The 14,237-nt window shown below is 37.7% G+C and overlaps 1 protein-coding gene across 2 annotated transcripts in view; it reads left to right on the plus strand.

The window, feature by feature from the left end:
- The window catches only part of NADK2 (NAD kinase 2, mitochondrial), a 29,178-nt gene that overhangs the window by 12,702 nt on the left and 2,239 nt on the right, over nucleotides 1-14,237 (plus strand). Inside the window, exons 2-11 of one of the 2 annotated variants that reach the window (XM_083883918.1) lie at nucleotides 1,726-1,814; nucleotides 2,167-2,255; nucleotides 3,753-3,834; nucleotides 4,768-4,851; nucleotides 7,908-8,044; nucleotides 8,829-8,907; nucleotides 11,142-11,285; nucleotides 13,394-13,449; nucleotides 13,533-13,586; nucleotides 14,039-14,162. In XM_083883918.1, coding sequence (XP_083740044.1) covers nucleotides 1,726-1,814; nucleotides 2,167-2,255; nucleotides 3,753-3,834; nucleotides 4,768-4,851; nucleotides 7,908-8,044; nucleotides 8,829-8,907; nucleotides 11,142-11,285; nucleotides 13,394-13,449; nucleotides 13,533-13,586; nucleotides 14,039-14,162 — 938 coding nt within the window. Of the gene's footprint in view, nucleotides 1-1,725; nucleotides 1,815-2,166; nucleotides 2,256-3,752; nucleotides 3,835-4,767; nucleotides 4,852-7,907; nucleotides 8,045-8,828; nucleotides 8,908-11,141; nucleotides 11,286-13,393; nucleotides 13,450-13,532; nucleotides 13,587-14,038; nucleotides 14,163-14,237 lie in introns of those variants that run through there. The other variant, XM_083883919.1, reaches the window with a different exon arrangement.

Consider the following 14,237-nt stretch of genomic DNA (forward strand, 5'->3'; position numbering starts at 1 on the left):
AGTTTAAGTGTGTGAGGCAATTAATGGGACATAATACCCTGTATCCCAGTAAACCAATGCAGCAAGCTTTGGAGAAATAATATGCAATAGTCATCTGGATGTTTTCTGATCATCCACATGCCTGTATCTCTGTGGGATCGTGCATAGCTGGCAGGCTCCCGCTGTCTTCCTTTAGTGCAGTTGTTGCATCCAGGCAGCTTTGTTGGAAGTGGTTTCCTGATCCCAGCTGTAAGACCACCTGAAGATTTTGTTCCTGCAAGTTATTTGCCAATTGTAAATAGACTGAGTGAAACAGCAGTGCAGTTCCAGAGCAGGCAATTACATTCTTTTCTGTGACTTTTTTGGTGCTGAGTCTGTCTTACATGTTTAGCTCACGGTTGGATTTCTTGACATGAACGGGTGTCAGATGAATAAATATATCATTTCCTGGCTATTGGATTGTGGTTGACTTCAGTTGTCATATCCTGACAGTCCTCTCCCCTTCTCTCTGGAGTTGAGAGTCTATGAAAACGGGATTAGACAAGGCTGTCTGGCACCACTTTCTCTTGGAATGGTATAAAACTTTGAATAAAGGCACTTGAATAAATTGCTGGAAGTGCCTGTTTAGAGCTTCTGGCACAGATGAATTCCTCTACACAAACTCTAGGAGAAGTTCTGTTTCTTGCTGATAAATTGCTTTTAACTATTAAGGGAAAAGGAAGCAGTGACAGTAGAATTGTAGATTAGTTTAGGCTAGAAGGAGCATCAGGGGCCTGCTGCTCAAAACAGGATCGCTTTCACTATGAATGTATTTATAGACTCCTTTTGCTTAACATCCTTTGCACTCACTTTCTTTCACTTTCTTTATCTCCATGCACACACATATTTGGCAGTATCAGCCCCAGATGGGGGCCCCCCCTTGCTAAATAAGATAAAGAACGAATGGTGACTGAATTACTCGCACAAAAACTTGTTGAAAAACTAACCTGCCTCAAGTCAGTAATCTTACCTACCTGTTTATGAGTGTGTCTATATAAACTGCAAAATGTTTCCATGGTCTGAAGAACATGTTGGAAGTATTCCAATTCTTCAGTTTCCAGGAAGGATGAGACCAGAATGCACCTGCACAGTTTGTCTTGTTATTGTTATCAACTTGTTTGAAAAATGTGTTGTATTATCCAGGGAACAGTTTCAAAGGTAGTAGGTAGATTGCCCTTAGGCTTTTTTTGATGTAGAGAAAATATCACCTTTGTCAGCACTTGGCACTATTCCATTTTAGCTCAAATACAATTTGAAGGGTAATGCTGTAGGTATTTCAGGCTCTGGTTTCTTAATTGTCATTCCTGTTGCTTTTTCTGTTGTCTGTCTTCTCTACAGCACAGTTTTGAGCTAACTGGGTGCTTCAGCGCATGGGAGAAATATAGTTAGTGTAACTGCATGGATTCATGTAGAGTTTAAATCAGTTGGCAGATTCAGGAGGAGCAAAATGTCTGAAGTTGCATGGAAATCTATGTAGTATGCTTGTTTGCATATTTGTGTAGTCTGTGATTCTTGACTGCTGTGGCCATTTGATTAATTTATTTAACTTAATGAACCTAACTGCTGTGTATATAGAAATGTAATTAATGGAAGGCTTATAAAAGTGTATCTTTGCTGAGAGAAAATACGTGGGTTTTTTATAGCTTCTATTTGCATTGCTCAAGAGCACTTACTGTACTTCTACAAAAAACCATTTGTGTCTTACAGCTTGCCTTGAAGGGATCTAACTATGCCGGTCTGCTGGAACGGCATCGCATTCATACGAAAAACGTGGAGCATCTTGTAGACAGCTTACGGTAAGACTACATGGATGTTGAGGATTTCAGACACAATGCAGATACCTGTGGATTGTGTGAAACGAAAGGAAGCCTCATGTTACAAATGCTAATAAAATAGGAGTATTGAAAAGAGAGGGGTGCAGATGAACAGTCATTTTTGGAAGAACCATCATGGAACTGGCTCAGTTTAGTTGACTAGTGTGTTCCATTGTTGTCTTGAAAATAAACAAGAAAGCAGTACAGAATTTGTGTGTCAAGTGTTTTTAAGCCCAATGTAAGTGTAATTACTCCTTAGCTGCATGATAAATTTCAGAAGGCTGTGACAAGGAACAATACAGGACAGAATTCAGACTTTTTCTGAACTTTACAGGAACGAAAGGATAGAAGTTCGTCTTGTTAAGCGTCGAGAGTATAATGAAGAGACAGTTCGGTGGGCAGATGCTGTTATATCAGCAGGAGGTATGACTTTATGGAAGGGAAGTATTTGTTTCAGCATCTTTTTGTAGCTATCTCTCTCAAAAATACTTTGCAGTGTTTGAAGCAACTGGAAATATGCCAATTCTGAAGAAATTGTTTATTTAATTGTCAGAAAATCTGACAAAAACAGTAGTTATGACCATCTTGTCTACCTCTAGTATCTATAATTGTGGCCCATGGAAAGGAATCCCAGTGCATGGCCACTGGAAAAGTTTTTAATGTGTGAAACAATATAAACTGTGCAATTTACTGTAGTTTTCAACTAAAGAGGATAAAATGCTTGATGTCATCTGATTTTATGTAGCCCTAAAACCTACTCATTGTTTTTTGGGATGTGAGGTGTAGACTAACATACTACCTTATGGTCCCCTTGCTCAAACTGTCTTTCTTGCTTTCACACTTAATCCAGTGACTGGCGTATCAAGTTGGATGGTACAGGTAAAAGTCTGCAGCTTCTGAGCATCTTGTGCCACTGATAAGTGTTTTCCAGATGAACCAACAGAGCAACTAACCTGATTGTTTATTTTTAATACTGGATTGCAGCAGTTCATTCAGTGTTATTTTTTTGGGATATGCTGCAAATGCAGCATTGTGTTGCTGGGCTCTGACATAGTGTTCACTCATCTGTGGCAAATAGGCTTGATCATAGCTTTTTCTCTTCCCACTAGTCCAGTTTGCTCTTAGGTACTAATCACTATGAAGAATGGGTAGAAAGTTTTATTCCTGAAACATGCTACTACACTCCTGTAGATTTCAAAGAATTTCTCTAAAAAGTCAGTTTGTATGTGGCAAAATTTTTCATGGTTGAGGCAAGCACCTGGGAAGTGATTACATCATCTGAGATTTTCAGAGCTTGTGTCTTTGTGCAGAGACTGAACAAGGTTATAATTTTCTTTCTGTTTAACAGACAGGAAAAAATAGTAATATCTGGAGAAACCAGTACATTTAAAGATTTCTACTTCTGAGATTTCTACTCACCTAAGACTTCTTTTCCAAGTGTGCCTATTCGGAGCCAAATAAGACCTTTAAATTGCCTTTTAGGAGGACAGCTGGGATGAAGCTAAAATCATTGTTTTTATGTGATTCACAGTAACATTTGGTTTTGTTTCCCGTCTCCTGTGGCTTTGTTTAGCAATACTTTCTAAATTTACTTTTCGTTAAAGAATTTCTTTTACCTGCTGATAGATGTACAGAACTTTCCATAAATCTCTTTTAAAGCTTGCTTCTGCCACGTTCAATTGCCTGGGCATGTATACATGTCAGATAAGTTGTACTTTTTCCAGTCATGTTTGCCATCTTGAATTCAATTGTCACTACTCTTATGTGATAAGGTGTCAGTAGTTTTGTCCCATTTTATTTTTGTCCAGCTTGCTTGATTTGTTGTTGACATAAATGCGTATAATGCTAATGCTTGAGTACATTCTGTTTGGGGTACTGGAATGTGAAGTGAAACTAACTTTTGATCTTCTTTTTCTGTAGGTGATGGTACAATGTTGTTGGCAGCCAGTAAGGTCTTCGATAAATTTAAACCAGTCATTGGAATAAATACTGATCCTGAAAGGTAAAAACATACTTGAGAAAGCAATGCTTTATTTAATATTAGGCACACTTTGCATCTGTTTTCATGGTACATGAGGCATACCTGTAGCATCTGGCAGCATAAATGTCTGTTTTAGTGGGGTGTAGATACCAAGAGAGTCTGTGGTTTTTTTTAGAAAAGTTTCCACAGGGACTTACCCTGTCTCATCTGAGAGGACATTAAATAGTATTGGAAAACCATGATGGTGTTACACTGCCACAAATGTTCTTGCACACGAGTGTAGCAGCACTTGCAGCTTGTTAACATATATTACTAACCATAGAGAGGGCAGTATAGAACTTAGGAAGAAGGACTTGGTAAAAGCTAAGTGTGGTGCCTGAACACACAGAAACTTAATTTCTTTGTGAAGAAGATGGATCCAGTAGAGCCTCAGATGAAGAAGTTTGCTATGGTTTCTTAATGTAAACTGTGAGATACCTCAGAAAACTCAGTCTCCTCAGCCAGTTGTTGGCCCTTAGTTGTCCTATTATAAATTCTGCACAAACTGCACCCACCTACCCACATCAGTCTTACAGCTCAGTGGGTGCAGTGTGTTAGTACTGCTTGGTTGGTATGATCCTCAGTGGATGGCAAGTGAAACTCAGAATTCACCAAGGCTCTGCCTGGTGAGGATTCCAGATTTAGATTTCTGCTTTTGATATTGACAGTTAATTTATTCCTAGTACATAAAGTGGTGGTCAAAAGGCTTAATTCCTTTAATACCTTCTCTTCCAAAACTTTTCAAATGCTCTGAGTAGCTATTCTGCATTGCCAAATCTGACTAATAGGGTTCATAAAAGTCTAAGAAGTGTAGCTTTGCTGTATGTAACACATAGGGAGATTTGTTTTATTTTCCAAAGGTGCCAAATCTGAACAGTAACACTGTCATTTTCATTGTCATTTTTTTGCTACCAGATCAGAAGGTCACCTGTGCTTGCCTGTGAGATACACACATTCATTTCCTGAAGCACTACAGAAGCTTTATCGTGGTGAGTTCAGGTAGGATTCACTGATCTTTGGTTTTCAAAAACAGAGGAATTGTAAAACATCTAATCATGTGCAGTTCCTAAGGAGCAGGTGAAGCTCAGTAAAATCTTAATGGCTCAAATTGTGAATTTTGTGTAGATGTTTATAATGTTGAAAAATGAATTTGTGGTCAAGAGTGAGACTGGAATACAATGATAAAATTGACTGCCACTTCCAGCAAAAAGTCTTCTGGTATGACCTGCAACAATTGATTTTCACTTCTGACTTAGCAAATTCATAAATGAGGAACTACATTCTTGTAAAGGGTATATTAGTTAATGTATTTTAAGATTGTCCTAGTTAAGGGCAAATTTTGGAGGAAACTTTTGAAGTGGTCTCCTCTGGAAAGCAAATTCAAGCTGTCCCTCACCCAGCTGGTTTGAGAGGAAAATCTCCTTCTAGAAGAGTGGAAAAAAATGGTTAATTTAACAAGCAAGGTATTCACAAACCTGAAAAAATGAGTAATATTAAACAATACAACCTCTTGCAATTCTGAAGAGATGGCAAACTCAGGAAGTCCTTGTTGTGGGGTGTAGCTCATCTCGTTCAGTCCCTTATCAGTCCCTCCAGTGCTGGAAAATGCCACGTCCCAGGCCCAGGTGGGACATGGGTGTGAGCTCCCAGTGCTCTTCTGGGTTTTCAGTCCAGAGCAGGGCGATCAGCTCCAAGAAAAAGAAAAGCCACAGTCTGGGGAGCTTCTCTGCCTCAGCTAGCTAAAAGCTGACTAAAAGCAGAGAGCTCTGTCCCGCTGTCTGTGCTGCAGACACCGCAGTCCGTGGGGAGGGCGAGGGGAGCAAGTACAGGGTCTGCAAACAAACTGCGGCATTTTCTCCCCACGATGCTCGTGGAACTCTTCTGAAAGGGCAGAACTTGATATCCAGCATAAACAGAACAGACAGTTGGGGATACAAGCATCATAAAGTCACCCCAGGACAAGGACTCAGAAACATGTAGTACAGTGATGGCCATAAGAATAGAAGCTAATGAAACACATACACTCAGAAAATGGTCAGTGTGTTGCATCTGGGGTTTTGGTGATTGAGATAAAGTGGTTTAAATTTTGTTAACAGATTACTGTAAGGCAAAATATTTCTTCATGCTGAATATAGCTTCATATTTTCAGTACTAGATATTCTTAAAATAGAATAAACTCACTTGATTACAAAGAAACAAGCTGAATTTTAAAGGACAGACTAGGGAAGAATTTTTAATACTTAGGAAGAGACATTGTTCTGTAGTATAATAAGCTTCCAGAATATTTTTGTGATGACAAACTATCAAAAAGAAATCCATTACTCATGTGAAAGTATATAACAATTGATTTTTGTTTATACTTCTTAGTATTCTTTCTTAGCATATTAAATTTGTAACTTGAAGTGTAACTATATTTGTGCCACAGAAAAGTTCTGAAATTAAACAAATACAGTTGCCAGGATAAATAAACTGAAGGAGTTTCAATATATATTGCTAAAGGTACTTTCAACTCACATATTCTAAGACTTAGAAAATAGAAGCTTTTTAGTCTTCATCATTCTAATTTGCTTAAGTAAATCATCTGCTTATTCAGATAACTTTCCTTCACATTTGGCAATTTCGATGTTTTGTTGGAAACAAAGTTGTATTTTTGTTGCTACTGCTCATTAAGGAGCTGAAACCTCACCAGAGTGAAGCAGAAAGGATTTCTCTCATTATATTTCTGAAATAATAGAAACTTTATTCTTAAGCAAGTACATGAGCAGGTGTTTCATTTGACAGTTCTTAGATTTGTTCGGCCCTAAGAAAACTTTGGAATAGGTGGGTAACTGAATCCTTGTCTGGAAGGGCTTCTGGTATCATGGAGTTGTAGTGGATGGCAAGTTGCCAGGAGCTGGAACAGGGCAATTGTTTTTTCTCCTTATCCCTGACCTATCAGTCAGTGCAATAATCTGTGTTAACAGGGACCTTGTAAACCAGAAGACAACCAACATTATTGATTTATAAAGGACAAACTCTGTTAGATTACCCACATTTTTTATCTTGGTGGTTAGTGGTGTAGCAGGTTCTCAGAATAGCTAGGGGTACAGTCCCATTTTCTAATTTTGTAGGGGATGTGACATGTTCTAGCTGTAAACATTGTAAGGAGACTAGTATAGTGGTACTCACTGCATGCTTTCTGCATGACTATCTAAAATCATACTTGGAATTTAAGGGCAGATAGGATGTGTAAATGAGGCTCTGTAAAGCTGACAAGAGGAAAAACTAGCAATGTAATTATATAAAGCATAAGTATTTTGTAATTTAATGAAAAAGTGGTTACTGTTACCTGGATATCAACAGTATGAACGGGGAAAAGATGTGCTCATAACGCTCTCTTGTGATTTGCTTTGTTAGTCAAAACTTGCTACTTTGTTTTATGAAATATCTTAGGTTGTAAGAGGAAAAGGAATTGATGTCTCTAGGAAAAGAAAAAAAAAAATCTGTAACATGGTTTTTATATTCTTCTCTTGCTTCAAATGAATTCCTCTTAAGCACTGTAAATTCCTAGGCCTGGAGGGATTTTTAAAATGAGTGGATACTTGGGGCCTTATATATAAAGAGATGCATAGAGCTGCTCTTCTGGACATGTACAAACATGAACAAAAGTTGTTAAAAAATACAGCATGTATTTCTGTATAAATTCTTGAAAGCTCTTTATTCTTAAAAGCATTCTATCAGTCATTCATTCACATATAAGAATCACACATCTAAAAAGGAGAGATTGTTACATAAAATTTTTATAGGCTGCTTTTGGCCAGTGTCCTCTTATTTTACATGTGCAAAAAAAAATTAGGTAGCAAATTGTGAAATGTAAAGAATTTACACTTAAGTATTATTAACTTTCTAAATTTTGAAGTTATAGTGGAAGCTATAAAACTTGAAATATGACTTTGAATGTCTTTGAATATATTTAGCTCCTAGTCTTAAGATGTTCTGCTTTGAGAGTGGAGACTCTCAGATACTGTCTAATTTTGGAGTGAGTATTTTACACTGACTTCTTTTGCCTCTCTTAGGTGGCAGTGGCGGCAAAGAATCCGACTGTATCTTGAGGGAACTGGGATTAACCCAACCCCTGTGGATTTACATGAACAGCAGCTAAGCCAAGAGCAACACAGCAGGGCTCACATAAATGAAAGATTCCAGGACCAAAGTAGGTTAAAATCTGACAAGAATACAATCACTTTGCTATGATAACTTGGAATAGAAGATAAGGATATGTGAAAGTTTTAGTATTTGAAATACCCACTGTGAAAATACCTGATCTTTTTCAAAATGCTGTCTCTTAGAGTTACTGTAACTACTTGAGCATGTGTGTGTACACATGCTAACTTTTAAGTTAGATTAATTGAGAGTTGTAAAAGCTGGTCTTGGGCTACCAGCAAGCAAATAAGACATTAGAAGTGAGAATCAGTTTGTAGATAGTTCTTGAATACCTTCTTTTCTTTTTAATTGATTGAAAGATGCTTGGTTCTGTGCCTAACCTGTGCCCTGTACTGCATTTGCTCATTAAGAAGTCCTTGTAAATGTGAACAATTTGTTAATCCCCTTTAATTACCTTGTGGTGTGAAGCCTCATTCTCTGAACTTCTTCAGAAATGTCTGTTAAGTTACTGCCAGTGAATTTAACTTGGCTGGAAGAGTGACTGACAGACGAGAAGACTTCATTCTGCCTGGTTGCCTCTGAGTTTTCAAGGAAAAGTGTCTGACCTTAAGTATCATTGCTGACCTTGGTTTAAATATTTATTGTCTCCAGCAAAGGACAGTGATTGGCCACAAAGTAAATCAGTGAAAAAATGAATCTTTGAAGAAAATGGAGCATTAGGTCTAGAAAACAAGCTCAGGCAGCAGAATCTATCCTCCAATGAATTGTGAATGGTTTTTGAAAACTTGTGTTTTAAATCCATGATTCAAAACTGTTTTATTTGATATCTGTAGGGTCTGATATTTCTGGTCCACATCTTCTACCCGTGAGAGCACTCAATGAAGTCTTCATTGGGGAGTCTCTTTCATCCAGGTATGTTTGATTGTTTGTTTTAATAGCAAAGCACAATTGACTTAATTTCTTTTTATGACATTGCAATGGACAATCAGTGATGAGATTTTACTGTCAAATTTCTAGTCTATAAATATTTAACACTGATTATATTATTGCTTAGTGTAATTACACTAGTATAAATACAAATTTACAAAGATTACAAAGTGTATTTTCAAAGATGTAAGTGCAGTAATGTTAATTTTTAGTTTTCTGCCTCCTCTCTGGTTATTCTTTCATTTTTCCTGGCTTTTATCTTTCCCTTTTACTGGTGATTTAAGTATCTGTCCTTAAACTGCCTCCTCTCCTGCATATCTTCCTAAATATCTTTTCATAAGCTTTTAGCCATGACCAAGCAGAAACAGCTTTTATCATGACTCCTTTTTCTGCGTTTCTGTCATTAGATGTAAAGGTACCAGCCTGCTTTTGGCAGAAATCTTGTTGTTGGTGGAAAATAGTTATTTCTTAATTTAAGAAGTGTGTTTGTATCAAATCATGGTACTGCCTTATCCAGGATACGTTTGAGTATCCTTTCTGTCCTGAACATCAATGCATTTTTGGCAGCCAGACAAAAAGAAGGACACAGGGAATGTGACTGGGGCTGTGGTAGAAGACATGATCCTTGGTCAGGATTTTACCAAACTTTTACTGGTATTTTATATCTGTTTTCCCTTGATTGTTTATCTTGGAAAAAAACCTCCAAACAAAACCAACAACAGAAAAGCCACTTTAAAGTTTAACAACTTGTGTTTGTACAGTGCCTGGGACACTGACTGCTGGTGCAAACAGTATAAATGTCCTGTGAGTGCTTTATTTTTTATCTGGACTTCAGCCTCACACTGGCAGAAGGAATTAATCTCAAACAGATACAAATCCTACTTTCTACTGAATCAAACCTAATTTTATTAAGACTCTAAGAAGTTTCTTTAATGTGCACCAATAGAGGAACACAAAGCTGTTTTCCAATGCAACGAGTGTACATTGTGCTCTTGGTTCCAGTGTATTTGAGAAACACTGAGGAACACAATACCTCTAGAAACAAACCTCTAGAAAAAAGTGTGGTGTTAATAGGACCTTACACTTGAAGACTTAAATGTCATGAAGATTAATTTTCTGTTAGTTTCAAATACCCAAGTCTGCTGTTTATTTAGACAAAATGACTTTAGGCGCTTCTTTTAAGGTCTTATTCTACATGTCAGCGACAAAAACAAGTAAACTGAAGAAAAAAAACTCAGAAAACCTGTCATACCCAGCTTGCAAAAATTACATTAAACTGAATCAAGCTGTGCACGTGTGTTCTTAATTTACTTCCCATTCTCTAATCTCCATGTCTTCTCAAGAGTGGTTACACAGCATTGCCATAGTTGCTGAGAGTGTAAACTGTTTGACACCAAACAGCCAAGAGCTGTGTTTCTAGTGGATCCAGACTGAAAAAATAGCTCAGTTAGTTCTGTTTACTAAAGAACGTGAAACTCAGTCATGCATAAAACAGTGAATGTATTTTTTTGTGAGAGGCTATCTATTAATCTGAAGCTGGTATGACCGTTTGAATTAGGCACTATGAATATCAACAAGTTAAGTTTGTAAATATACTCTTGGATATGCCTTGTAGAGACAAACTTTGGTTTCTAGGCCTAACACTAGGAATCCCCTGAGAGATGGACAGTAACATGCAGGAGATGATTGTACATCAAGACTTAGTAATTTTGAGTTTTAGGAATAATTTGCCCTGGAGAGAAATGAAAGCCTGCTGATTGCGTAAAGCTATTATTGAAGAATCAATGGATTTTTAATTACTGAAGTGATCAAGAATTCAGGTTCAATCATGCTATTACTTATTGATGTTGAAATGTTTAGTGTTCCTTGACATAATTTAATGAGACCCAATCACAGCATAAACACGGGTTTTGTACAATAGTTATGCAAGGAAGGTAATTATTAATAGTTTTATTTGTAGGTCCAGCAAGCCCAGCAGATGAAGCACAGAGGTGGTTTCGTACATAAATTAACATGAGAAGTGACTGTAGAAAAATTGCCTGAAAGTTCATGCTACAAATAATTTTAGTTCATTGTAAAAACTACTATAAAATAGTGAATCAGAAATAGCTGTCAAAGGGAAACACTGTACAAAGCCTGTGAAATTGTGATCCAGATTTGAAAGTAGTCCCTCTAAATTGTTATGTGCCTGATAAGGCTGTGTGTTCTGTCTTATTCAGGGAGAACTTTAAGTCCTGCAAACCCAGTTTTAAATTCTCGCTTCATAGGGCCTCCTATTATGAAATATCAGTTGATGATGGTCCTTGGGAGAAACAGAAGAGTTCAGGGCTTAATGTGTGTACTGGAACAGGATCAAAAGCATGGTGAGTACATGTTGCTGTTTTGACAGAAATACCATTTCAGATAAGCTAGGTGAACCTATTTGGCGTGTGCATTTTGTCCTTAGTGAGACTCTCTTGTGCTGTGGGTAAGTCAGTCTAATATTGTCACTGTCGGTGTGGCTCAGAACTGTTCCAGGTGTACGAGAAGAGCAGGGCACTCGTTACATATGGGTATGGAGAGAAGCCTTGAACGGGTGAGGAGCTGTGGCACTGGGATGCAAGTTTTCCTTAGGTGTAATTTCAGTGAAAAAGATGTGGCATGCCACACGTGAAGATGAATGGTTGGGAGTGGTGAGGGAAAGAGATTCTGCTGTGACTTGCAGAGAGCGTACTGGGGTGATCTATGAACTACTCGTGTTGGCTAAAATTAAAATGCTTAGATGATGTAGCTGAGTAATCTTAGAAAAGTCTGAGCTCTAAGAAGAATGGGAAAACATGTATTTGGAAGCAGTTTTAGATGTTCTCTGGCACATCTACTGTCCATTCTTCTTTCAAGCCTCTTATTCTTTCATATTTAATTGAGAGGGGACAATCTGCCAAAATACTCCCCTTAAACAGAGATGGCCATATCTACACAGAACTGTGCTCGCTTAATCAGAGAGATATATTATTTAAACTTCAGTTCAAATGTGCTCAGTACTGCATGTAAGTCTAAAAAGTTTAGTTTTGAGTTGTGAGAAATGTGTTTGTGCTCATAATTTAAAGTTGTACAGTAAGCACTGGATTTATGTGGCAGGCTAAGATGAACTAAACCAAAAGCTTTTAATGAAATTCAAAAATGAGTATTCATGCTGTAACCATGGTTACTGGGTTTTGCTCTTCATTGTAATTCAGAATTTTGTATTCAGGCAGCATAGCTTAGTCCTGGAGCCTGCTAAGGATGAAATTGGCAGACTGCTAGGGAAACTTTCCTGGTGTTCAGTACCTTGGGAAAGTACAGTCTTAATTCAATGCTGTTCTTATGCATTTCATTTGTTTATACTCTCTGTGCTGAACAAACTCAGAATCAGGGACCGAGCTCCAGTATTGCCCCTCTCCATTGCTGTAATCAGTATTGCTGGACTTCTCTAAACTTGAGGTCAAGCCTCAGTGGAGTGATCTCCCTTAGCCTTTTGTCTAGGGGCTCTCCTGGAATTTCAGACTTCCTGGGCCTCAGAGACGTTTAAATCTCCAGGTGCTTTCTGTAACTGCCAAAACTTGTGTAAAAGGATATCCTGATAGCATCTGCTCAGCTGTGCACGTTGGCAGTAAGTGTAAAAGAGAGAGCCTTGGACATCCATGTTCAGCAGCTCTGTGGTCAGATAGGGGTGTAGTGGATCTGTATTGCAGTCTGAGGCATTTAACTGCCATGACAGAAGTGCTGGACTGAAGATTTTAAGCTGTGCTGAGATCTGGCCATGTGAGATCTTCATGGTAACTGCTGCACTGCTGTGGTTAGCACCTGCTCCTTTTTGAGTGTTGGCAGAGGAGGGAAACTTTTTTTTGGGTTTTGACTTAGTTCAGACTGAGGCTATGTTGACTTCTTCATCCAAATGTGTCAAATCCAGAACTGTCTGATCTGACTGTTTCTTTTCTACATACACCAGTTCTATACTATACATCAGTTCTTGTGAGATTCAAGACCATACCTTAGTGTATAAATAAAGAGGTAAAATATTTGTGAAGAATTTGTTGGGTTCATAAATGAGAACTAAGAGAATAAATCAATTAGCAAGGGTTGGATAGACAGGGTAAGAACACAATCTCTAGAACTGTCATGCTTCAGTTTTTAATGAAGACTTAATTCAGCAATTATTGGGGTTCTAAGGCAGGGAGATTATTGACAAGGAGATTACATCCCATGCTCTTCTTTCCTGAAGACTTCACTTAAAGGATTTTTAACATTTACAAGGCCACAGGTAGATGCCAAAGCAAGAGTTGACTTAAGACTTCTTTTTCTTTAATAAACTGTTATCAGCTCACACTTAATAGCTTCTTTTTCCTCCCCAAATGTTGAATTTAGTTTTACATCAGTGTGCAAGATTTTTGGTTTTGCTCAGTTTTTGTTCTAAATTGTACTGCTTAGCAAACAAGACTTCTTCTCTGTCTAGGTCCTATAATATTAACAAGGTTGCACATCAAGCTATTGAAGAGATCCTTAAGATTGGTGAGTGAAAAATGTGGCATTACTAAACAAGTTTATATAAAGACACATCTGTCTAACTGAGCCTCTTTTTCTTGGCTCAACAGCAAAAAAGCATGGAAGTTTGAATATGCCATTGAACACGGAACTGGTACAGAAAGGTTAGTAAAAAAGGGATTTTAAAAAAGTATCTTCGGCCAGTTCATTTTGTTTGCATTCTGTACTAGTCAGCTTTCGGTATTTTAGCCTTCTTGAAGTAATAGTCTTTCTTACAGACATTAATTAGGCACAGTTGGCAAACAATGTCTTACTTGAAATAAAAGCACTTATTTAGATTTCTGTATATCCTCTTCAGGAGAATTTCAGTTTTCTTAAAATTTGAAACAGTTAATATTTAATCACCAGAAGAGAACTATTGAGTGTTCATCATGCAGTAGATCTGAAAGGAATCTTCCTTAAAAGTAATTTTTTTTGCATGTAAAGACTATTAAACATATGTCAAGACTTGATGTTCTCTCGTGATACAGAAGCCACTCTTCCCTGGAGGAATGTGTGGTTCTGAGATTAACTCATTTTCTCTGGAAAAACTAATGACTGACTCCTCTGCTTACAGTAACAAATGATTACAATGAGTCTCTGCTCTACAGTCCAGAGGAACCAAAGATGTTTTTCAGCGTTCGAGAGCCTATTGTAAACAGAGTTTTCTCAAGTAGCCGTCAGCGTGGCTTCTCTTCAAAGTAAGTGTTGGCTGCAGTAGCAGAAGAGTTACTTCATTCTGTGTATCTCTCAAAGTATGAGCAATCCAGGGCTTT

Source organism: Zosterops lateralis (genome assembly GCF_965231275.1).
Source record: "Zosterops lateralis genome assembly, chromosome: Z".
Taxonomy (NCBI): domain Eukaryota; kingdom Metazoa; phylum Chordata; class Aves; order Passeriformes; family Zosteropidae; genus Zosterops; species Zosterops lateralis.